The 23,618-nt window shown below is 54.6% G+C and overlaps 8 protein-coding genes across 8 annotated transcripts; 3 read left to right on the top strand and 5 right to left on the bottom strand.

The window, feature by feature from the left end:
• Window positions 1–499: 499 nt before the first annotated feature.
• Window positions 500–1,186, top strand: CC84DRAFT_1180250 (uncharacterized protein; the record flags this gene model as incomplete). Its single annotated transcript, XM_018180462.1, has 2 exons — window positions 500–749; window positions 897–1,186. The coding sequence occupies 2 exons, from the start codon at window positions 500–502 to the stop codon at window positions 1,184–1,186; spliced, it is 540 nt and encodes a 179-aa protein (XP_018031560.1).
• Window positions 1,187–1,671: 485 nt separating this feature from the next.
• On the bottom strand, window positions 1,672–2,675 carry CC84DRAFT_1263212 (uncharacterized protein; the record flags this gene model as incomplete). The annotated part of the gene is made up of 3 exons (XM_018185217.1): window positions 2,147–2,675; window positions 1,994–2,074; window positions 1,672–1,937 (listed from the first exon to the last, which is right to left on the bottom strand). The coding sequence occupies exons 1-3, from the start codon at window positions 2,661–2,663 to the stop codon at window positions 1,672–1,674; spliced, it is 864 nt and encodes a 287-aa protein (XP_018031559.1). The 5' UTR covers window positions 2,664–2,675.
• A 695-nt stretch (window positions 2,676–3,370) lies between these two features.
• CC84DRAFT_279879 (uncharacterized protein) lies at window positions 3,371–4,124 on the bottom strand. The gene has a single exon (XM_018185740.1). The coding sequence runs from the start codon at window positions 4,022–4,024 to the stop codon at window positions 3,530–3,532; it is 495 nt and encodes a 164-aa protein (XP_018031558.1). The 5' UTR covers window positions 4,025–4,124; the 3' UTR covers window positions 3,371–3,529.
• Window positions 4,125–4,862: 738 nt separating this feature from the next.
• CC84DRAFT_279875 (uncharacterized protein) lies at window positions 4,863–6,391 on the top strand. The gene has a single exon (XM_018185739.1). The coding sequence runs from the start codon at window positions 4,923–4,925 to the stop codon at window positions 6,315–6,317; it is 1,395 nt and encodes a 464-aa protein (XP_018031557.1). The 5' UTR covers window positions 4,863–4,922; the 3' UTR covers window positions 6,318–6,391.
• Window positions 6,392–6,859: 468 nt separating this feature from the next.
• Window positions 6,860–12,386, top strand: CC84DRAFT_1168332 (uncharacterized protein). The gene has a single exon (XM_018179369.1). The coding sequence runs from the start codon at window positions 7,062–7,064 to the stop codon at window positions 12,141–12,143; it is 5,082 nt and encodes a 1,693-aa protein (XP_018031556.1). The 5' UTR covers window positions 6,860–7,061; the 3' UTR covers window positions 12,144–12,386.
• A 652-nt stretch (window positions 12,387–13,038) lies between these two features.
• Window positions 13,039–14,039, bottom strand: CC84DRAFT_1061080 (uncharacterized protein; the record flags this gene model as incomplete). The annotated part of the gene is made up of 2 exons (XM_018173583.1): window positions 13,039–13,382; window positions 13,442–14,039. Coding segments are annotated over 2 exons (942 nt in total), but the record flags the coding sequence as incomplete, so codon positions are not given.
• A 310-nt stretch (window positions 14,040–14,349) lies between these two features.
• On the bottom strand, window positions 14,350–19,665 carry CC84DRAFT_278192 (uncharacterized protein). Its single transcript, XM_018185736.1, has 7 exons — window positions 19,128–19,665; window positions 18,720–19,027; window positions 18,278–18,652; window positions 18,123–18,178; window positions 17,809–17,932; window positions 17,005–17,705; window positions 14,350–16,953 (listed from the first exon to the last, which is right to left on the bottom strand). Exons 1-7 carry the CDS (start codon window positions 19,371–19,373, stop codon window positions 14,624–14,626), a joined length of 4,140 nt encoding a protein of 1,379 aa, XP_018031554.1. The 5' UTR covers window positions 19,374–19,665; the 3' UTR covers window positions 14,350–14,623.
• A 391-nt stretch (window positions 19,666–20,056) lies between these two features.
• CC84DRAFT_1209219 (uncharacterized protein) lies at window positions 20,057–23,281 on the bottom strand. The gene is made up of 3 exons (XM_018182208.1): window positions 23,009–23,281; window positions 22,674–22,800; window positions 20,057–22,487 (listed from the first exon to the last, which is right to left on the bottom strand). Exons 1-3 carry the CDS (start codon window positions 23,210–23,212, stop codon window positions 20,383–20,385), a joined length of 2,436 nt encoding a protein of 811 aa, XP_018031553.1. The 5' UTR covers window positions 23,213–23,281; the 3' UTR covers window positions 20,057–20,382.
• Window positions 23,282–23,618: the final 337 nt, after the last annotated feature.

The following is a 23,618-nucleotide window of genomic DNA, read 5'->3' as shown; positions in this document are numbered from 1 at the left end:
CCAAAGGAACGGTCTAGATCCGGAGATGAGGCATTTCGTGATACAGACAGAGACCTCCTGCTCCTCAGCCACTACGAAGATGCACCATTAGCCTCATACTGTGGCGCCGGAGGGAACGTTTAGTGGCTGGTGACTGCCTCCTCATAGCTCAGTTGGACGCCTCGGATATACGGCTCTGTTTGCATCGCAAGCATCTGCCACGAGTGGGAGTGGAACGCTTCTGCTTTGAGGCAATTCCAACCTGAGGGTGGCCGGACCAGCATCCGGGTCTCAGTCATGGTACACTCTCCGCAACAGCTTGAATCCGCGAGATATTTGGTCACCAGGGGATACACTAATGCAAGATCAAGTGTATGGTGTTTACATTTAGGTAATGCTGTTGCCACGCACTGTCTTCGAGTCATGGCATATAAAGGCGATGAAAGCCTCCTCATTTCCAGTACACAGATTTGCTCTTCTACTGTCCTCACAGCCTGATCGAGTAATACTCTTCATCATTATGCGTTTCTCTGTCATTGCTCTCGCGGCTCTGCTCGGTACCGCGTACGCTCTTCCCCTCGTTGCCGAGGGCCCGGAAGATGCGGTACTGAGAACCCCGTTGACGCTGCGTTCTGCCGAGCCTGAAGCCATCCCGGAAGCTGACCCAAAGAAGCATAAACATCATCAAAAGGGAAAGGATGGGAAGAAGAAAGATCATGCGGCAAGAGATGCTTCTGCTGATCCTGAAGCTGAGGCTAAGAAACATCACCGTAAGTACCATCCGCGAGTAAGTGGTATGGCGATCGCAGCTTTCTCGAAGCTTAAAAACTTGAGCGAGCTGCCCCGAGACTAATCCTTAAAGGAACTTGCGCTATCTGCAAAAAAAAAACTTGGCTGACACTGCTGCTTCACTCTAGACAAACTTGGCAAGGACAAACACCACAAAGACAAGGGCACGAACACTGCGAGGGGTGAGAAGCACGATGGTAAGGCAGCCAAGAGCGCCGACAAGGCCGCGAAGCATAATGAGAAGGCCGGAAAGCATGACGATAAGGGCAAAAAGCACGATGGCAAAGGGGGTAAACATGAGAAGGGAGAGAAGAAGGGCGGTAAAAACCCTCGCGACGCAGACCCAAAGAAGAAGCATAAAGAACACTACCACAAGGAAAATCACAAAGAGGAAAAAGGCAAGGGTAACAACCCCTAAGAAAGTGGCTGAAGTCATGCAATCGGAGGAGGTCCGTATCGGGATCTCGTGCATGATCGTGGGATGTCTCGGTGCCTAATCTGTCTAAATGTTTGCTCGATAGTGCCATCAATAGTGAATACAGACTACTAGCTCATGCAATCAATAAGCTCCCTCCGCTGGATTAGACTATTGGCGTTTGAAAATAAGAACATAACATTCAAATTTGAGCAATAACTTGGCTCCATTGCTTGAACAAAACTTCTGAGCTGTATCGAACACATGCCACATCCAACTTCGAAGTAGTGCTTCATCCAACTGATGCAAATGAACAATGCCCGTCACGGATTCCTTGACGCGCGTGCAATCTACAGCGCTGCGTCAAAGCATGGCCTGCAGAGTACTACTCAGAGTGGGCATCATACAGGTCGACAAACTCAAGTCTTTGACATAGCAGTGTGGAACGGCTCTCTTCGATCTCGGCACTTCCACTCAAGGACAGACTCTCAGTGAAATTTGCTCGCCTTCGCGCTCTGCTCGTCCTCCTCGTCATCGCTTGCGACAATTGCGCGCTTTCGCTTGCGCTCCCTGTCTTCGGTGGGTGCTGCGTCTTCTTCGGTGGGGTTCTTCTGTGCCTCCACAGCATCGGCTGCTGCCTTTCGCGGAGTGGGAAGCATCTCGTCACCGGCGCAGTGGCCGGCGGGGTCTTGATCCTGCGAGAGGATGTTGCGAAGTTGCTCCCGATCCGCGGCTTTCCTCACGGCCGGCGTCTCTGTGAGACAAACTTAGCATAGAATCTTCTTCAGTGCGGCCTGGTGTAGCACATACTCCTTTGCAGCTCTATGGCAGCGTCTTCTGTGGAAGCGCCTGCATTCTCCTCGACGTCCTGCGCGTCTTGGGCGTGTCGCTCTGATATACGTGTTAGCGCTGCTCTCTATACATATCGGGGATACGTGCTGTTCAGTTTGCGATCGACTTCACGCTTGGCCTTCATAGGGAGCACCACGGCGAAATCGTAGTGGTCCTCTGGCACAGTCAAGATGACTGACTTGCCCTTCAGCTCTGCGAGCGACGGCTCGTGGCCATTCTTTTCCAGCATTGCCTGCTGGAGCGCCCGCCCCTGCAGCCGCCGTTGCCCGTAGAACATGATGTCGTCATGCCGGAGGAGATGTACGTCGTACGCCATGAGGTGCTCTGCGCGGTATCCGAACAGAGTCTCGAAGAAATCAATTTTCATCTTGCAGTCGTGCAGCTCCTCGAGCAGGATTCCGATGGCAGAGACAACTGCGTCGGGGTCCTCGTCGCACTTCAGCTTCTTCGCGGCCGACCGGAAGTCGAAATCAGGGGTAAAAACATAGCCGTTTGGGTCTTCGGAGGGAGTGCTCTTCGAATTCGTCGAGTTCGCGAGAGGCTCGTTTTGCGTAGGCGTCTGCTGTTCGGAGCATGCGTCGGTGGCGGCGCGCTCCGTCCGTCCGTTGGTGGATTGGAGCTCAGACATGATGTGTGCGGTTGTTAATACGCAGGTTGCACAGATGTACTCAAGCTGCTCGGTTATATACGCTTACGTTTGGGTTGATAGTTGTGTGCTGGGGGTGTGCTGACAAGGAAACAGGCAAACCAAATGCCTCACTTAACGGATACTCGACTGGTGAGAATTTGAAGCTTGAAATTTTTGGAATGAGACAAAAGCGGTACTAGATATGGAGTTTTTATTCCAAGACAAGCGCGGCGGATTCGCGCTGGCCTTGCTGATACTTTTACCTGGTACAACCACTTGATTTCAAACTGAGTCCCGGATGACAGGCGACGACGACGAAGACGCCCCACCTAGTACGGACGTGATGTGATTGGTCAAATGCCTACGATATGGAGGTGCTTAGGCTCTTTGACAGCCCACAGGGGCCGTGGCTTCAATGTCAGAACGGGTTCAGGGAGGGTGTGACATTGCTTTTGCCAGAGGGAGAGCCTCCAGTTGTGGGGACTGCCCATGTCATGAGGGGGGTGTTTCGTCCTAGTGGTAGCGATGTTGGGGCTAAGGCCTTCTAAAGGGGCTCACCGTGTTCTGCGGGGTGGTGCAGATATCTCAGTTTCGCTTAAGAATTTTCATTGACTTCTGCGGCGTTGCCGGGCTTTCGAAAAAGAAGCATAGCTTTGAGCAAGGTCAGTCTTCACGGCCGTTTGCCATCTCTACACGCTTGGAAGGATTCTTTGACAACTTCGAATATAGCGTAGTATCACCATGGCGAACTGGAGTCTCCACCAGTTTTTCACTGTCACCTACACCTGAGATTCGCGTACGGTCGAATCCCTTCGTGTCTGTTTGCTCCCGCGTCTTCTCGCGTTTTGTCAAGAATTTTTGTCTATTTAAGTCGTCGCCTTGTTCGTCGACTCTCTTACTTTCTCTCTCACTTCGTCTCGCCCTCCGTCCTCGCCCGCCGCCCACCCCCGGATCCCCAAGCTAGCTCCTCCTACAGGTGGTAACGCCCAACTCGTCTTATGATGTAGTAATATTGCCTGAGATATGTGGGGAGCTTGCTCTCCACGACAGGCCTGAAGGTCCATGGCATATCGATGCAGCCGCACACTTCCTGCGCGTTCACCCGATATGGTCCTGCGCAAAACTGGGGTGGTGCTTGGAAAATCGGGTAAGTCTAGAAAACTGGGTACTCTTATTGGTTGAATAGGCGGCCCTCGAAGTCGGACTGTGCACTTGTACGTGGTGAGGGCTACGAACCTGGCATTGAGTTTGCTCAATGACCAGAGCCAAGCACAGACGCAGCAGAATGATTGTCGCCTTCCATAGCTCATCATCCTAGTCTTATTATTTCCTACTGTAGCGCCAAGTGCATGTGAGTCCATCCGTTGTCACGTGTTCCGGATGTGTGTGAAATAGCGGATGTGTATTCACGACTATTCTTGAAGACATCCTGGCGTCTCTTGGAGTGGTGGCCCCAAAACGCGCAAGGATGCGTGCGCGGTAAGATATAGTATACGGGTCCTGATTTTCGGGTCTCTTCGTTGCTCTCAAGATATCGCCTGCTTCGCAGCACCTCAAAGCCTTAATTTTGAAAGCAACCATACAAATCTCCTATCCCATAGCGCGATCCTCGACCGCACACTTGATGCATCATTTCGACGAGAACGCAAAGTAACACACCAAGCAGTAGCACCAACTTCATAAGCCATGAACCATGCTCGGGACAATGAGATTGATGGGGAGATGGGGACGCGTGGCGATGTGTTGTTGAGGCAAGGTTTCGACGGGCTTCGGAACACCGGCAACATTCGTCCGACCTCAACAATCGCTCTTTCTCCTCGTTCTGCTCTGTGCCGCATCTTCTGAGCCTTTATCACTTGCAACATGCTGCCGGAATGAAGAGCGACCGTTTTCGCGCTCTGAAATTGCTACGAGACTGCATGTTCAATTAAGCTCTCTCCTCTCAGCTGCTTTCGTTGACCGAAATCGCCTCGAATGGTTTACAACTGGTCAAGTAATGGAATGTGAAAGACCTGCTCACCGTGTCACTGAACATTTCCTCTGTTGCCGAACTGTTTGAATACTGCTTTCTTATACTGCGGACGCTGCTGTTAAAAGCCTGGTAGTTGAATCTTTCATGCACTCTTTCTCTCATCCCGGCAAAGTTGTAATTGCAACGTCACGGTTTCTTGCAGAGTAATATAAGGTCTACGAACCATCTTGTATGCTAAAGATCAAGCTCGGTAAACCACCTTCATTGTGGCGCTGCATGTGCATGGCATGGCTCACCAACCCGCCTGGGAAAGTTCACCCCAAACACGGAAGGCGCAAAGCCCGCCGTGCCTGCCACAGCACACGCTTAGAGCAGTCCGAGGCCTTTCGCTTCATTCGCTCGCCCTGACGCTGATGCTGAAACCACTCACTCTACCGCCTTACCCACTATTTTATGTACACTTTAGCTTGTCCAGGATTACACTCGTTGTATTTCGTACGACAGGCCTCGCGTTAGTAGAAGCCGCAAACAGTCTACCAACGCTCGCAAAATCAGGTGAAGCCGGAGTGGTTCCAGGTCTATCTACTCCCTGGCAACAGGCTTCACTATCAACACGGATAGGTGCATATATTCGCCCGCCGCCCCACAGAGCGCTGACACAGGACGGTTACACAGCCTCTACGTCAACAACCATCGTACAGCGGCACGAGCGACCTCCCCCGACCAGGTCACCTACGACCTCTGAGCAGATGCCCCCGCGTACTCCGCATGGTGAGCGGGAAGAGCCAGGAAGATTATTGTTGTCAATGGCGCATTTGGGAGCTACCGGAGGCGTTAGTGACGACGTAGCAGACCAAGTGGAACGCACACTGGGTGGAAACATGGATGAACTCAGCGGAAATATCCAGCTCGCAATCGCACATCCTCCGCACGCTGCAGCAGCAGCTCCTAATGCAGCAGACATTGCAGATTCTTATATCCGTGACAGCTTGAACAGACTACGCAGAGACCTCCAAGCGCTTGATGGTCATTTCGATGATCACGGACGAGCATTCAGGCGGTTAGAGTTGCCAACGATTGCCAGGTATGTCAATCGAGGTGATTGCTTGTCTCGTCCAGCCCTGACTGTGAAATACAATAGAGATGGGCGCCCCAACCGCATCAACAATTGGTCCACCTGCACGGGAACCGTCATGTCCCAAGACGATAACACCTACGACCTGATCGTGCAGGGACCTACAGCCCGGTCTGTCCACTATGGCCGTGGGTTCCGTATCCGCTGGCCAGCAGCACGAGTCCGATACCGTATAGATCGCGACATTCCACTGAGCCCCGAGGACACGTGTCGATGCGTCTTGTTCCGCACTGAATACAACAGGCGTTTCGTACAGACTTTAGATTGGCATGATTGGATGCAAAACCGCATTCGATGTGAGAGGCGTCGAACCCGCCGCCAAGCTTTGGGCGAGACAGGGCTCTTCAGTACAATACCGGACCATGCCCTCGTGGAATTGCGACAGGGTCGAGCACTCGCTGGAGTTGACGTGAGCGAATATGACGTGGAGATCACGAGGAGGATTCTAGAGGATCCGTCAGGCTGGGGAGCGGTGGGATCTGCGCTGAGGAATCGACTATGGGTGGATGAAGTGCTCGAAGACGGGGGGAACTATGTGCTACTTTGAGGAAATCGGAGCACGAATGAGAAGGAAGATTGTTCGGTTCTCCTGGGGGTTTCGCGGCTGGAATGCAACGTTGTGTGTTTGCTTATCACACGAGGTATGTTCGAATGGCCCCTACGCACTGGTTGTGGCGTACGGTACTTGCATGGCTTAGCTTTCTCTTTTGAGCGCATACATATGCGACAGAAAAAAACCATCATACGGTTCTTGTAGCCAAATCTTGAAGAAGGCATCAAAAATGACCCGTGGATCATGTACTCGTGGGCTTCCGCTAAGCACGTGACCATGTGTCGACGTCATCAACATAGTCCTTCCATCAATTTGGATGAGGTGTAGCAGTGATGCTACACCATGGAGCCATGCTGCGAGCTGCAAGCTCTGCGTGCTACGGAGGGTAACAAGGACGAAAATGAAAAGCTGACATGGCAGCGCTGTGTACCCTTGACGCGGGTAGGTCGCGAGCGGCTAGACCGTTTTAGTCTGGCGATGCGCCAGTGCGGTTCAAGGAAGGCAGCGGCGTTAACCCCCGGACACGATTCTTTTCGCGATCACCTCACGAAGAAACATCTCGGTCAGCGCGCCTTGGAGACGTGTCAGCGCGAATCCGACCACACCAGCGTACTCCCCCGACGGCTGCCATTCGTGCGACAGCACATTCGGGCTGATTCATGTTGATTTCGGGTGGCGCGCGGTGGTCCCCTTGCTGTGACTTATTGTGAGGAGGCTCCCAGCGCGACCATCTCTGTGATGGCCTCCGACCCACAACCGACGCCTGAACACGACGATGCCCCCTCCGCCGCGACACACGACGCGTTGCCAGCCGACGACGACCAGCCTCTCGGGATAAAGGAAGAGGACGAGACATCGGCACAGAATGGCGATGCTGACGCGGACGGCGATGACGGAATCCAGGCGTCGCGCCCTGCGAAGCGGCGGAAGCTTGAGAGCATCACACCACGACGGTCCCTGTCACGCGCCGCATCGCCCCCATGGAAGTCGTTCGCGGCGGATGGCCCCACGACTATTTTCGATAATGGCGTGAGGAAGTCATCGCGCGTGAACCGAGAGGCACCCACCCCGCCCGAACCGGCCGTCAAGAAAAGCACGCGCGGTTCTGTCGCAAGGGGCATACAGACGAATGGCACGTCCAAGAGCAGCAGTAAACAGAGCTCGCGCGCAGTCTCGACCTCTGGAATGCCTGCCAAAGCCAAGACAGCATCGTCGGCAGCGAAGAAGAAGGGTCCGGCACCGCCACTGCAGTCGCCAACGCGCAAGTCTGAGCGCAATAAGAGAGCCTCGGCCGCCGCGCTCGCCACTTCTCCCACGTCGCCAGCCATTGTCAAAGCGTCCCCAGAAACTCTCCGGAAGCGCCCTGGACGCAAGTCCACCTTGACTGCAACCGATGACGCAGCCCACACCTTCGACCCCGCCGAAGACTCCTTTGGTGCATATGATGGACTGGATGGGAATCCGTCAGATATGTCCACACCCCGCATCCGACTACGGTTCCGAAGACTCGACCCACCGACACGGCATCCCCACCACCTGCCGCCTCCTCGAAAACACTCGTCGTTTAGCGAATGGTTACAACAGGATGACCCGTTGGAAGGAGAGGAGGGTCACAAGATGACGGAAGAGAAGGCGCAAGAAGAAGCCGAGCGCCGGCTGCAAATCGCTGATGCTGCCGAGCGAGGCGTTCTGAGTCTGGGACGGTGTAGCATCTTCCAACCTGAAGCGGCTGACGAACCCCCACCAAAATATGGCCACTGGGACCACGTCGTGAACCATGCTCTTACGTTCAACAAGCTCCTGAGGGAAGAAAATGCATTTCATCGGAAAATGGCGAAGACGCTTGCAAGAGAGGCTTACGAGTATTGGAAAAACAAGTACAAGCGAAAGTCGCAAGATGAAATCAATCAAGAAGAGGCTGATCGCGCTCTTCTCCGGTACAAGCAGCTTGTCAAAGACGTCAAAGACACATGGGCGAATGTCAGGCTCGAGATCGACAAGGAGCGCGTGGCAAAGTGGGAAGCGGAGCAGGTACAACTTGGTCACAAGGCAATGGATGACATGTTCAATCAAGCTCAGGAGATCCTGGGTCGCAACATGATCGACTCTGCCTCATCTTTTGTAAGCGATGACCGCGACACCGAGGGCGAAGGTGGCGACTTTGGGAGCGGCACATCGCAGGTTTCAGGCGAAGAAGAAGTGGACCATCAAATGACATCTGATTCCGAAAGCGATGAGGGGCACGAAGAGGATGAGGATGCTAACCTGACTGCTGAGCAATTGCGCGCCAAATACGAACAGTTACCGGACCTCCCAGATGATAGCTCTAGCGTTGATGAGCAGGAAGATGAAGACGAGGCCACGGACGAGGAGGATCGAGGTACACCTGAGCCGACTCCGGACCCAGATCTCGAATTGCAAATAGCTATGGAAAACGGCGACACTTCTTTGCACGATTCATTCACGCAGACGAACGGTGTTTATAAAGAGGAGGTTGATGAAGACGGAAAGAAACCAGATTACATCGACCCGGCTACTGTCGAATTGGAAGCAGTAGATGATGCCTTGCTGGATTCTGACGACGATGTATCTGGATCTGGCAGCGAGGAATGGCCGAGTGATGAAGATGAGGATTCTGATGAGGGCGAGGTAGACTCGTCAGCTTCCGGTTCCGAGAAGGACGAAGAAGAGGGCGATGATGACGCTGGTGTGATGGGTTTTCTGACCCCGGCCGAGATCAAAAAGCTGAAAGAGTCCGCTAAGATGGTTGTGGAAGACTTCAACGCAGGCGACGAAACACCTTTGAATGGCACGCACCCTGCAAATGGCACGAACGGTACAAATGGAGTTCACGAAATTGAAGAGGAAGACGTCACAGTTATTCCGGACACTAACGGCACGCCAGCAGATGTTAATGGTACGGGTATCGTTCCATGCGATGACACTTCTAAAGCTGTGCCCGACCCCATGGAGATGGATACACACGAACTCGAGAAAGAAATTGCAACCGTGCCCGAAAAGGCCATCATTGGAGGTCGCTCTCGGCACCCATCTGAACCTCCGCGCGTTGAAATACCATCACTACTACGAGGTACACTCCGTGAATATCAGCATGATGGCCTTGACTGGCTTGCCAATCTGTACGAGTCTGACACAAATGGAATCTTGGCTGATGAGATGGGCTTGGGCAAGACCATTCAGACTATATCAGTGCTGGCATACATCGCTGTTTACCGACAGAAGTGGGGCCCACATCTAGTCGTCGTTCCCACAAGTGTTATGTTGAACTGGGAGATGGAGTTTAAGAAATTTTTGCCGGGCTTCAAGATTCTCACGTACTATGGAGACATTGCCGAACGAAAAAGAAAGCGTGTCGGCTGGCGAAACACAGGTCGGGACATGATCAACGTCGTTATCACCTCGTACCAGCTTATCCTCCAGGATGCTGCAGCATTCAAGATGCGTGCATGGCAATACCTTGTTCTTGATGAAGCCCACAACATCAAGAACTTCAAGTCTCAACGATGGCAGACCATGCTGAATCTCAGGACCGAGCGACGTTTGCTATTAACGGGTACACCACTGCAGAACAACATCGACGAGCTTTGGTCGCTACTCTACTTCCTAATGCCAGCTGGCTTCGCTGGTGAAGGCCGCATTGCCGGGTTGGAAGAATTTACGATGGCCCTCAAGAACCCAACTTCACAAATCCTAGACCAAGGACGGCAACAGCTGGATGCAGAAGCTCAGAAGATCGTCAAGAAACTTCATGAGGTCTTACGTCCTTACCTCCTACGCAGACTCAAGGCGGACGTTGAAAAGCAAATGCCAGGAAAGTACGAACACGTAGTGTACTGCAAGCTGTCCAAGCGACAGCGACAATTGTATGACGGGTTCATGGGCCGCGCATCGACCAAGGAGATACTGTCGTCCGGGAACTACATGTCAATTATCAACTGCTTAATGTCACTCCGAAAAGTCTGCAACCACCCTGACCTGTTCGAGACCAGAGCCATTGTGACCTCCATGGCCATGCCAAAGTCAGTTGCTGCCCGTTTCGAAATCAAGAATCTTCTCATCCAGAAGCGACTATCCGAAGGCATGGAAGACAAGCGAGTCAACTTGGACGCATTGAATCTGGTGTTTGCGCACCGTGAGCGCACTTCAATGTTGCAAGCTCGGAGATCGCAGCAAATCCGCGCTACTCGTCCATTGGAAGACCTCATTGAAATCCACACACGCCGTATCAACAAGGCTGCTGAACCGCAATCATCTTCCATTCAATCAACTCTTGCGGACATGGCAAACAGGGAAAGAATTGCTGTGCGAGACCAACTTCGGGTATGCCTCAAGCTCACTCGTGCCCGGACACAGTTCTTGCCTATCTACGGCAAAGGTCTTATCGATCGGCTCACCCTAGATTACGAGAGCTATGCGTTTGGTGCTCGTGAACCAGATGAGCAGATCACTAGACCTCCTCAGCCGGCGTACAACCCAGCGTATCCACCAGGCATGCAATATCATCACCCAAATCTTTTCGGGCAAGCACCTGTGTCTCTGCCTCCCGTTGTTGGGATCAAAGAAGGTCGTCGGGGAAGGTTAGGCTTCCGTCAACCGCTCCGTCCCGCACTTGCTTCATTATGGCATCAGCAGAAGATCAACGCGTTTACCGAGATGATACCTACTCTCGAAGAACGTGCCGAAGCCCTGGAGCCGCTTGTCACGCGCTTCACTTGTGTCACTCCCGCGGTTGCGGCTGAGGAGTTGGCCCCTCTGACGTTGTCCAACACTGGTGTTCAACTTGTACGATCTTCAGAGATGGTCCGCTATCGGGACCCCTTCCACGAGTCCCGCATCCGCCAGTCTATCGCTTTTCCTGACAAACGCCTCTTGCAATACGACTGTGGTAAACTGCAACGACTCGCGACTCTGCTTAGAGACCTTCAGGCAGGCGGCCATCGCGCACTCATCTTCACCCAGATGACCAAGGTTCTCGACATCCTCGAGCAATTCCTTAACATCCATGGCCACCGCTATCTCCGCCTCGACGGTGCCACCAAGATCGAGCAGCGACAAATTCTGACCGATCGCTTCAACAACGACCCCCGCATCCTCTGCTTCATCCTGTCGTCCCGATCTGGAGGTCTCGGCATCAATCTCACAGGTGCAGACACTGTCATCTTCTACGACCTCGACTGGAACCCGGCCATGGACAAGCAGTGTCAGGACCGCTCCCACCGCATCGGTCAAACGCGTGACGTTCACATCTACAAGTTCGTCTCGGAATATACCATCGAAGCGAATATTCTGCGCAAGAGCAACCAGAAGCGCCTTCTCGACGACGTCATCATCCAGAAGGGAGACTTCACGACCGACACTTTCAACCGCGTGACGTGGAAGGATGCCCTCGACGATGGACTTGGCGACGAAGCGGGCGCAGCCATGGACCGCGTGCTCGGCGAAAAGGCAGGCCTCCTGGGCGACGCGCGCGTCATGGGTACTGTTGAAGACACCGAGGACATGGCCGCGGCGACGGTCGCGCAGAAGGAGATCGTCGATGAGATCCACGACGACCAGGTGGACTTTAGCGAGAGCACGGCGGCGACGCCGGGCGGTGCGACGAGAGCTGGGAGCGAGCTGGGCGAGGAGATGCCGGGAGGGATTGACGGCGAGAGGCTGCGGCGACATGTTGATGAGTACATGTTGGCGCGGTTCAGAGACGAGTACGGGAGGGAGCCGTACAAGCCGCCGACGGACCGGCAGAAGCGGAACAGGAAGGGCGGGGACGTGCATCGCACGCAGAAGAAGAAGAGGTACTGAAGCGCTGCGGCTTTTCGAATTGGTTGTGTATGTGTATGAGATAATGAGGATGGAGGCGTTCCGAGACGGGGTCATTCAGTGCATTGTATTAGTAGCGTGGTGCAGCATGGTGCATTCTGCGGGGCGCAAGGTGTCGGGGGCAGGCAGCATGGGCCGGAACTGTATGAATAGGTGATTGGATGTGTATGGGGGCGTGGGCAGCATATACATAGCATGCATGGGCGGCGTCTGTCGGCGAGCGTAGTATCTTCAAATGAAAGCCCATATGAATGTTCTAGCCAACATGTCCTCGTCTGCGTCGTCCTTGCCGCTGGGTAGCACGTTGGTGATCACAAACGACCAGCTCAATCAATCTCGTGTGAGCGGTGTGTTGGTGCGCGTGGCGACAGATGCGCCCACGGCCTACGGACGCGCTGCCCTGCCGCGCCAGGAAACCTACTGGCGCTCTAGGTCCAGCTGCACCGAGGCCTTCTCTCTCTCTCTCTCTCTCTCTCTCTCTCTCTCTCTCTCTCGCCTGCGGCGCTACCGCCGAGCTGCGCGAGAGGAAGCCGGACAGCGCGCCCAACCCACGAGTGCGATGTGCGAAGCAAATGCAAGCAAGGTTTAAAGCTTCCGTGCCATGTGGCTCTCGGTCTGGGTATTATGCCGTATGCTGAGCCGGAGCCTCACCGCCGTGTTTCCACAGCACTGTCTGCATGCGACGCTTTCTCGATGATACCAGTCAGCTTGCCCATGCTCGCTTTGTACCAAGACCAAAATAGCTGTTGCCACGGAGATATTCATAGGGTATCATATCATTTGCTTTTCCTCGTCCCTCACACCCACAGCCCGCCTCCTCCCCCAAAGTCTAAGTCTCCACCCTGACCTTCCCCCTCCGCTCCCTCATCTCCATGACCCTCCGCCTGTCCTTCTCAAACTGCTTCCGCAGCATGCCCTCTTGCTCCTTCCTCTTCTCGCGGTTCTGGAAGCGGTAGAAGCCGTCCAAGCTGCCCTTCTTCTTCATCCTGTCCTCGTGCTCGGCCTGCTTCTGCTGCGCCATGTCGAGGCGGGCAGCGGGGAGACTGCGGCCGCCGCCGCGGGTGACGGTGATGAAGCCGTCCTCGTCGGGGACGGAGCGCAGGTGTGCGAGGGCGCGGGAGCGTTGGGCTGCGGCGGCGTCGAACTGGGCGAGGTACGCGTTTGTGGTGGAGGAGAGGAGGGTTGGCGGTGGATGGAGCAGGGCGAGGTGCGATTTATAGCCTGTGTGTGTCAGTATCGTGCTCGTATTTCACGTGTGTATGTGGTGTGGGGCGCCATACGATCGACGCCCAGTGCCTCGCCGCCGGTCCAGCTAATCGTCGTTCCCAACTTGATGGCTGCATGCACCGCCTTCAGCGCACCCCGCATGCTCGCCTTGTCCACGAACACGACCACAGCGCCGGACCCGCTCCGGCGCACCGGCGCGCTCCATATCCGCGGCAGCGCGCTGTCGTCGTCCTCCAGCACGCCCTCGGCCACCATGCCGCTCTTGTTGCCCTTGCCGTCATCCGCCCGCTTGCGCTTCTTCCCCCGGCTCTCGGGCCCGTCGTTGTTTCCGGCCTTCACCTCGGCGGGGTTGAAGTGCTTGTGTGCCACCTCGGCCGGCACGCTGCCGTCGAAGTCCACGCTCTCGACACGCGCACCGCCGAGCTGCTCGGCGAAGAGGGCGCGCAGATTCGCTTCCGAGGCATCGATGGGCACGTTTGCGAGGAAGAGCGAGCGCGCGGTGGACTCGGTGGCTATGGCGGGCGCGTGGGCCTTGACGTAGAGGTAGTGCTTTGCATCGGCGCACGAGGGTGGGAGGCCGGGCTGTGTGGGGAGCGCGAGCGCGAGGATGGCGAAGTCTGCGACGGCCGTGGGGGCGCTCTTGCGCTTCTTAGCGGGGGCGGGAGAGGCCATTGTGTGAGAGAGTGGACGTGTGGTGGTGGTGGGACGGGCGCGGTGCAGACTTGGGTCGAGAAATTTTGGCAGGGATCTGGGGTTGCCGTTGGTAAGACACTCGCGGCCGGCGCGCCGTCATCGACGGGCTCCCATACTGCCGCTTTGGGAAGTTTGAGTCGGCACAGCCGAACTTCTTGTCCCGTTCCCATTCCCGCTGCGAACACGTGCGAAATCATCATGCACGGCTAACATAACTTACTGCAGGTGATCAAATGCATATTTTGGAAATCAGCCTCGACAGCTGTTGCTGGAGACCATATAGGTAATGGGCGAATGCGTGTCCGCTCAATTTAGGGGGAGAGAGCGGCTCTAGGTCCATGACATCGTGGAGGTGCTCGGCCAGCCCTCTTCATGAGGAGCATTGTGATACCTGCCATAACTGAATCTCTTACATGAACGCACACCACACGTGGACGCAGGATCGAAGACAACAGTGGGTGAAACGAATGAAATGCAGGCGCACACTCGTCAATTACATAGGAAATACCTTCTCGACGCTCTCCGTGACCAGGACTCTCGTACTAGCTCATCACATCCTCATCCCCTTCATACTTTCTCCTCGCATTCGGATTCTTCCCAAACACTCCTTCGTCTTCGATTCCATTTCCATTCCCAACTCCGTTCTCCCGACCCTTCCGGCCTGGGTCCTTGGCTTCATGACAACCGCGCATCAGCCCAGCGAAACCACAGGCGGAGACGCTGAGTGATCCACTCGGGGCCTCAAGGCCCGCGAGCTGGAGCTGCATTTGGCCCGCCTCCATGGAGTCGCCGATCCCGTCGCCCTCTTTGCGGACGTACTGGCAGTCACGAACAAGGTGTGAAGAGAACTCTTCGACCCCTTGGTGCGGCGTCGCCATCTTGCAGTAGCCCATGGCTTTGTTCGCATTCGCAACATCTTGGCCATTGGCGTTGCACACCGGGTTTGAAGAGAATTCAACCCTTTGGTGCGGCGTCGCCGTCTTGCCATAGCCCATGGCTTTGCTCGCAGTCGGGGCGCCGTGCCCATTGGCGTTGCGCTCCGTCACCAGACCGGCGGCGGTTCCGGTGCCTTCCATGTCGAAGTGGCTTTCTGTGTGCATGCGATTGTGGTTGAGGCCCGCGGTGGCAGGCACACCGTAGAGCGCATCTGCACGTGTATGTACCTTCTCCCAGAGCAGCGAAGAAAGCGCGTTGCGGAAGGAGTCAAGTCCGCGGGGGAATGTTTCGCTGGCTTTGAGTGCGTTGCACTCCCAGTACATCTGTTCTTCGCCAAGGTGGAGGAACCTTCGCGAGAGGAGACGTTCCTGGAGTGACCACGCCCTCGTATCCCAGGCGAAGCCTGGCGTGAGATACGTGCTGAGGGGAAGGACGGCAGCTTGGAGCGCTTGTTGATCGATGCCCTTCTGCGTTGCCACAATGGTGAGCGCCGCGTTGCGATACACATCTGCCATGGCGCGGGACTCGCGTTGCTTGTCTCCCTGGGAGTCCTGAAGGACGCAGAGATTGTCTACCCAGAGGTATCGGAGGCCGATGTCTTGAGCCTTCGTGATGGCTTCATTGATTGCCTTAGGTAGGGCTTCGCGGGGTAGATTGCGTTGCATTGCGTCCAGACGAGCAGTTGATAGCTTCAGCTCATCATCTGCCCAAACGTAGCTGAGTGCTGCGTAGTCTGGACTCTGGCGATCATCTAGGTCCGCGCCATTGACAATGCGAACGGACAAGCCTACATTACCTTCTGGTAACATGTCGATCAGACGGGTGGGTAAGGTCTTGTTGGCAAGAATTCCTTGTACGTCATGACGACAATCAGCGTGGTCGTGGGAACACTCTTCGAGCCAGCGCTTGGCATGACGGACAGTATCGCCTTGTTGCTTGTGTTGATCATCCACATCGCGTAGATGAGCACATGCATCTCGGCCATCTTCCTGGCAGAAAGTCTTCACTGTTTGAAGCTCTTCAGATGGTCCGGGATAAGCGACCTTTTCGTTGGGCCAACTGAGGCAGCAAGGTGCAGGTGTAAACACCATTGTCAGCTTGGGTGCAGTTGGTCGTGCGGTTGGATCGGAATTGAGCATTTCCTTGACAGTGCTCGTAGCATTGGCTTCAGTTCGAGATGCTGCTTGCTCGAGGGATTGGGTCAGGAGGCCTTGTAGAGCAGGGACGTCTTGCCAGTAGTATTTGCCCTTGCGTCCGCCAAATAATTGGCGGAAATCAAGCCAGCGCGGGTTATCCTCTTTGTAAGCAACGGTCAGCATCTCAAGGAAGACGCAGCCGAGAGACCAGACGTCAGACGCGAGCTCGCGTGAGACACCCTCGGATACTTCGGGCGCACAGTACTGGCGTGTAAGTGGCATTGTCTTGCTGCTCGCAGTGATCTCGCCCATCGAGCTGACGCCGAAGTCGCTTAAGAACACATGTGGCACATCCTCGCCTTGCTTGACAAGGATGTTTTGGGGCTTGATGTCCATGTGCTTTACGACTGGTCGCTGCGCATGGAGGTACCGGATCGACGAGGCAAGGCAGCCCATCATCGTGACAATGGTCTCGCTCAGCCTGTCTGGCCTGTTCTGCAGCTTCATGTCCAGCCAGGCGGCAAGTGTGGTCTCTGCTACCGGCGATAGCAGGATCGACATCCTGTCGCCCTTTTGGACACTATCCACGAACCGGATGATGTGAGGATGGCGGAGTTTCTTGAGAACATCAACTTCGTTCTTCAGTTCTTCAATGGCTGAGCGTTCCCGGTTCTTGAGGGTCTTGCGGGCAAAGCGTAAGCTCGTTTCGCGATGGACCACTTCGTCGACCGTACTAAAGCCGCCGGCGCCAAGGAGCTTGAGACTACCGAGCAGGTCTTGCGTCTCGCGGGTCAGTGATCCTGCTAGATGATTAGACTTGCGCGTCCTCTTGGGATCTGCAATCTCCTTACCACTGGATACTGCCATTGTAGTCTTCAGGCGATCTGGTGCGGGATCACCGTCGCTTGGAGGAACGAACGGCGGTCTCGTCTGAAGCTGGACGACGTCGGTGCTCAGCAAGGAGACAACATCTCCGGCCACAGACTGCGAGTCATCTCTCGTTGCTTTATCGTGCCGGCCATGCACAGAGCATTCATCGGTGGATGTTGCGTGTTGTGTTGTCGCGGTATCGCACATTGCACCCTGAGGTATCTTGCTGCACATTGCGCCGTCCAATCCGAAGGCTGGTTGAATATGCTGATTATTCGTGGAGTCCCGTTGAATGTGCTGCTCGACTCCTGGTGATGAGCCGCTACTATCGCCGTCTGCGAGCTGTGAAACCTGGAACTGGAAGAAGCCGCTCTGGTGAGGCTGTGAGCCGTTACCGCCGCTGCCGTTGTTCTTCGGTCCAGAGCCAGAGCCACGAGGATCATGCTCCGGTGGGAAGTGAGGCTTGCCATTGCCGAAGCCGCCGCTATCAGGTCGGTCGTCGTTGTCGTCATCGTCATTCATGTCATCAGAATCATTTGTGTCCTCTTCGTTCCAGTCAAGCATGGACTTGCCGTTCTTGAAGTGGTCTGCGATGTGGTCGATGCGATCCTGTCGAGACACGAATCGGTGCGTACAAAAGCCGCACTTTCTGGCGGCCTGTGGCAGGCTCGTGTCGGAATGTCTACAAAAAGTTAGCGATATTCAATTCACGTAGGTGGGTCCAATGATTTTTAACGCCTCGAACGGTCTGACGAAAGAGGCCAAGCTAAGCTACTGGTACTTACACGACAGAAGACTCCTCGTAATCAGCGGAGTTCAGCCCAGGGTGGATGTTCCTGAAGTGCTGAGAGAAATGGTATTTTCGGAAACACGGCTTTACGCGCTCGACACCCTCGCTGACGCATAGGCCTGTAGAACGTTAGCATGCTGTTCAAAGGGTGGGTACCAAGGTTGTTCGGCTGCCTCAGGATAAGTTATGCAAAGCTGGCTGCACGAAACCTAGTCCAGCTCTATACTGTTCACCGTACTGCCAAAGCTTGCATGTGTGTCCTAAGCTAGCCAAAATTTCTCGACCTATCTGCAAGGAGGAATGACTTACTGCACAACCAGCTCTTTGAGGGGTACCCCTCCTCTTCGTTCCGCTTCCAGTCACACCTAAGATACAAAGTCAGTGTAAGTTAAAACAGGGTGGCACATATCTCAGCCAAGAAGGAAAGGCAAGAGACATCAACTTTGTACCCGATAGTTACTCACTTCCTTCCATACCGCTTTCCGCACTTTCTTGTGCATTGGTAAATTTTGTTCGGATCTCTCTTCAAAAGCTCCGGATCCTCTGTGGGGTTGCAGCCTTTCTTTCCCCCGCGCAGGGGAGACTGTGAGACCGTCGTTGTCGCCGCTTGCGTCTCATGTACGCATGGGACATCAGGAATCATAAGTTGTTGCGATGCAACTGCGCCCGTAGTAGGAGCCAACTGCGGGAATAGTATTGGGTCCTGAGCAAATCCTGTTTGTGACTTGTACGCAGAATCCTGACCGGTCATCCCCTGCTTCAAAGCCTGACCGAACCATTGTCGGATGGCTGCTGCTGACTCGCCAGTGAGTTGGGCAAGAGAGTCAATATGCCTGTCACTGGGGAAGAGTTAGGACATCCATTACTCGTCTCGGGTAGAACCGTGTATTATGCAAGTCGACTTACCTCGGGAGTACGTTGTACTTGCTGAACCATGTTGCGCACACGTCAGCAGCTTCGTCGCTCAGACCTGTCACATCAGAGCTAGCTGCTGGAGTGGGCTGGGTTTCGAGCGCCCAGTTGCTCGACCCTGTCATGGAACCCGTGGTAAAGGGCGAGAATGCCTCATGTCGCTTCGCCGGAGGGAAGTCATGTGCATCTAACTGAAGTGGCCTCTTGTTGATTTGAGGTGTGTATAATGACTCGAAGGACTGCGCAGGCGTTGTGGGAAACATGTTGTTCCATGAGGCATCTCCGGCGGTGTTACCCAAACCCTGTGAAGGTCAGCTAGGCCCCACCATGCGACTACGAAACGTCTCTGGGGACGGTGTTGAGTCCACCCACAACCTAATATGATGGGAGATGCGAACATACAAGAGGCTCTAATCCGAACGCTGTGGTGTCCATACCGCCGACCGGGGCAAATATTGAGTCATATGAATGATCAAATGTGGCCGTCGTGTCGATACCCTCGTCGCCGAAGAAGAATGCCGAAGAAGTGTTACCCTCTCCAGTACTCTTCAGGTCATTAAAGGCAGGCTGCATCCCGAATCCTGTAAAGTCGATGCCAGCGCCCGCATTGAAGTCGAAGTTACTGTTGTTGCCGCCCTGAGAAGCCATTGCTAGTTACGATTCCAGTTGCGTTGGATGGCGGAAGGGCGCGCCGTTAGTACAGATGGGAGCTACAACTCGAATGATCGAGAGGACAATGAGCGAAGATGAGTCAAGAGCCTGAGGCCGGGTTGGCCCCGACTTTTAGATCTTACGGTGGTTGCTCGTAAGGGTCGTTCGGAGTCATAAGCTAGTGCACCAGATTGCAGGTGCGAAGGGCGGTTGGCGACAGGACGGGACTAGCGCAAACTTGCACAGCGGCTTGGACGGTGGGGGTTGCGGTGTGTGTTAACGAGGTTTAACTGTTGGGCCGAGGGCGGTGCCGGTAATTTCACGACTAGCGCTTACGGCCTCGACGAGCTTCAACTGTGCGTGTCCAGGACTACAAAGACTCGTGTCCAGCGCGATGCTTTTTCGTCCGCTGTCGCTATCGCGCCCCAGAAATGTCTGCTGAAATGTTCGGGAAGATATGTCGGCCTCCTCAAGACGGCCACTGGCTGCGATTGATACGTTCGCGCAAAGTACTGCCGCAGCCTACCGATCACGTAATTTCCAGTATTAATACCTAACCGGGTTACTGCTAAACCCCACACTCAAAGGGCGCTCCACCTCGCCCTTTCTGTTTGAGGCGCAGGCCGCAAATGCACCGGATTCCTCACCCATCCCCGTGGCTCAGGTGGCACAGGTGGCTCAGCCTGCAGCGGGACTCCACCTTCACTGACTCGAGGGCTCAGGCCTGCTCGGCGTATGCTTAATTCGCAAAGTCGCATCCCCACGTTCGTCATTGCGGCCGGCCTCACGTATTTGAACATGATAGGAAGGTGAACAACCGATAGTTTTGGTCTCCTCATTGTGTCCAACGACCAGCCATGACAACGCGGCAATGCTCGTTAAGAAAAAGGGGTATCTAAAAGAAGTGCATGTCCAGAATCAAAGATGACCACCTTGTTCCAAGTGCCCATGAACGATGGTATGGTGGACAGGCCAAACACACGCTTTTGATGAATTGTACAAGGTATCAGGTCGCGCCCTTGATGAACCAATCAGAACTGGCATCCACCATATAATTCGTAATGTTGAACTCGTTGACCGGTTGTCCATCAGGCATTGCGGTCTGGATGGTGCCGTCCGGCGCTACATACGAGTTCGCGCTGTCCATGGAAACAGGAAGCCTTGGCATGTTGAAGAAATCGAACACGTCGAGATACTCCAACTCGTTTGGTGCTGGAGTCCGAGCTGGGGTCGGCTGGTGGCTGGGGTGCATCTTTGGCTGTCGCGCAATGAGGAAGTCGAGGTCGAATGCGCAGCGGCGCATGTCTGCGAGTATTTTGACGGTAGATGGAGTGACGCGCTCTCCGTTTATCCCGGCATTTTGTTGCGACTCTTGGTACTCAAGCAGCACGCGGGAAAGCAAATTGGCATAGCGAGAGCCCACTTCCCAGTAAGTACCCATTTCTCGGAGGGTCAAGACGAGCAGGTTGATGGATTCATCCACGCGGTGAGCTATCGTCGAGCCATGGACCAACAGAACACGAGCCGCAACCCACAAGGAGAAAGCGAAAGGGGGACCGAGCTTCGTCAAGAGACCGTTTTCGCGAATGTATTGGCAGAGCATCACTATGCTCTCGACGGCACTCAAACATCTTTGACTTGCGCTGAAGGAAGGCGCAAATATTGGTGAGCGGTGGGTAGGGTATGCGGCAGAAGAGTGTAGGCGGATCACGGTACTACTCTTGTTAGCCCCTCTCGAGGTGTGCGGCCGGAGTACATACGTGTGGAAGGCGGCGTGCAGCATGATCAAACTACTGCTAAGATCCTTGCTGGCCGCTGGTCCTGCGAAGACGCGCGTGGCGTTCCCATATTCAGGCGGCAAATTGTACTTCCATTGCTCAAGCGTGCTATCCAATGCACGATACTCACTTTGCCATTTCTCGACGTCGGCCAGAGATGTGATGTCAACAGGCTGCTTCAAGAAATTGTGAATGCGGGAGAGTATCTCAAGAATCTCGACATAATAGGAGAACGCTCCCAGATTCTCTGGTCGATTCAGTGTAAAATCTGTGCGCGTTGACGTACGGAACCAGCGAGTCTCCACTGACGCATTGCGAGTGAAGAATTCGTCCCGGCATGGAAGCTGACGGTCGATTTCCTTTTCGTCAAGTGCGAATTCGAAGGCGGTTGCAACGGTCGCGTATCGATCAAGAACGTAGATCATCCAAAAAAGCCGCCTTCGACTTTCCTCCATGATCCAATCCGTCGGTTCTGGGAGGACGATCGCCCGCAAAGTATAAATGGACGCATATTGAGGGGCTACTTTTGGCGAAGAGTTTTCGACTGATAGGCCAAGGTTGACGATCGACCGGGTGATTAAAGCCAGGAGGTTCCATCCCGGAGGGCCGTTCGAGCATCCCACGACATCCAGCGCCAGTATGACGAGTGCCTGCAATGACTTGACTGAGCTATTCTGGATTCCGAACAATAGCACTTTCTCTTTCGAGTTCTGGTGGTAGTGCTCTCTCTTCTCTGGGGTCAAGCGAGGGTCAGTTGAAAATCTTAGGGTGGTTGCAACCATAGCATGTAGGAGGATTCTATCCGCCTCATCTAGGCTGGTATCCCCAAAAAGGGAATTTAGGGTCGCTTGACGATGAAGTATTGGACACCAAGGGTAAATGTGCTTGAAGAATAGATCCACCAAACCATATAGTAAGTCGTATGGTGGAAAGTCCTGGTCACCTCGTGCGAGTGCTCCGGCCATTGACGGGGGAGCGAAACGATCGTTGTTGAAGGCAAATGCATCTCGTTGTTGTAACCCACTCACATTCGACGCAACATCCTCGGGCGAATTGTGATAGCCATTGCTGCCGACAGAGGGCGCCTGTCGCGCGTCGGATATTCCACCAGGAAAGCTTGGCTGCAGAGGGGTTGCAGTTGCAGCAGAGAAACTACCTGCTTTCTGTATGAAAAGTGCCGTTTCAGGCCGTGGCACATGTGGCGTTTGTTGTAAGACAGTAGGGCTCCGGAAGACCGGTCCGGTCTGCGGGGAAGGCACTGCTGCCGTGGCCTGGTTGCTAGAGAGTTGATTGATCTGGTTCTGCTGTTGGTGGAGCAATGACTCCAGCTTATCTATTCCCAGTCAGTCTATATCCCCCGCTCGCTCTATAAATGTTCCGTCTCGGTATATATATCGCACTGACCAAAACTTGAGGCTGGAGCCCGTGACAAGCATTTCCCAGCAATGACAAAACGATGAGGGTCCTTTTCTAGGTTTTCTGATGTGGGAGGAACGGAAGTGTACGGAAGTCGACTCACCAAGACGAGCCTCTAATTCTCGACCGTAACCTGCGCGCAGACCTGGCTTCTTTCGCGGTAGATATATGCATCCAGAGTGATTCTTGACACACCAACCGCAGCTTGGCTGGCCACGGTCGCACTTGACCTGTAACGCTGTTAGCAACATTCAGGGCGTCGGAACGAAAAGGGTAACTCCAAGAGCTACCAAATGTTTTCGCAATGTTGTACTCCAGGATGTACTTGCAAAGGCAGGAGCGTAGGGAAGCGCTTCGCGTAGCAAGCTCCCGAGTGACACAGCGACATACAATTGCGGTTGCCAACCGACTCGTGACGCTGCGCATTGTTGTACTCACCTTGCGCTGCTTACATATTTCGCAGCTGACAGAAAGGGGCCGTTTGCGCTTCGTTGCGCCGCTGGCTTGTATGGCTTCGTCGCCGCTGGATCCCTCGCCGCTCCAGTCCTGCTCATCGGTTGGCGAATGCTGCGACAGCTTCGCGTGGCTCTCCGGGCTGGCATATGGGCGCGTCCCATTGCCGTTGAGTGAAGCCGTATCCATGTTTGATAAGAAATCTGTGGGACTGGATATAGGATGCAAAGATCGCTCGACAATAGCCCGAAGAAACGAGGGTGAGCTTTCCAATCGTTGTCCCCGCAAATCGGCGCGTGGAGCCCCGGATTTTGAGCTTGTGGCCTTACCTCGGAGACGCGGACGAATCACCACAGCGCACGGTGGAGCCCGAAATTGCACGCCATTGTCCTAGGCGTGAGCGGACGCGGGGTGCGTCTTTAACTCCAATTGGGACGCAGCGGTTCGCGTCGTGTGAGCGGCAAAAACATGTGCAACTGCGGTTACGTTGCTGTATGGGGATCGCATTGCGATGGTCGTCAGAGCCACATGGCTCTTATTACACGGCAAGCCACGGCGAGGCCCCACTTTCTGTGGCTGTCACGATGGCTCACTC

Source organism: Paraphaeosphaeria sporulosa (assembly GCF_001642045.1).
Source record: "Paraphaeosphaeria sporulosa strain AP3s5-JAC2a unplaced genomic scaffold CC84scaffold_11, whole genome shotgun sequence".
NCBI lineage: Eukaryota > Fungi > Ascomycota > Dothideomycetes > Pleosporales > Didymosphaeriaceae > Paraphaeosphaeria > Paraphaeosphaeria sporulosa.
This window is presented reverse-complemented; position numbering and strand designations above follow the sequence as displayed.

Bases quoted from the DNA above. Each gene is read 5' to 3' on its own strand.
- CC84DRAFT_279875 (XM_018185739.1), top strand. From the start codon at position 4,923: ATGGCTCACCAACCCGCCTGGGAAAGTTCACCCCAAACACGGAAGGCG.
- CC84DRAFT_278192 (XM_018185736.1), bottom strand. From the start codon at position 19,373: ATGGCTTCTCAGGGCGGCAACAACAGTAACTTCGACTTCAATGCGGGC. The intron at 17,706-17,808 runs GTAAGTACCAGT...AACTTTTTGTAG, and splicing joins TACGAGGAGTCTTCTGTCGT to ACATTCCGACACGAGCCTGC. The intron at 16,954-17,004 runs GTAAGGAGATTG...ATCATCTAGCAG, and splicing joins TACAATGGCAGTATCCAGTG to GATCACTGACCCGCGAGACG.
- CC84DRAFT_1209219 (XM_018182208.1), bottom strand. From the start codon at position 23,212: ATGGATACGGCTTCACTCAACGGCAATGGGACGCGCCCATATGCCAGC. The intron at 22,801-23,008 runs GTGAGTACAACA...ACAGCGTTACAG, and splicing joins AAATATGTAAGCAGCGCAAG to GTCAAGTGCGACCGTGGCCA. The intron at 22,488-22,673 runs GTGAGTCGACTT...GACTGGGAATAG, and splicing joins AGAATTAGAGGCTCGTCTTG to ATAAGCTGGAGTCATTGCTC.
- CC84DRAFT_279879 (XM_018185740.1), bottom strand. From the start codon at position 4,024: ATGGACTCACATGCACTTGGCGCTACAGTAGGAAATAATAAGACTAGG.
- CC84DRAFT_1168332 (XM_018179369.1), top strand. From the start codon at position 7,062: ATGGCCTCCGACCCACAACCGACGCCTGAACACGACGATGCCCCCTCC.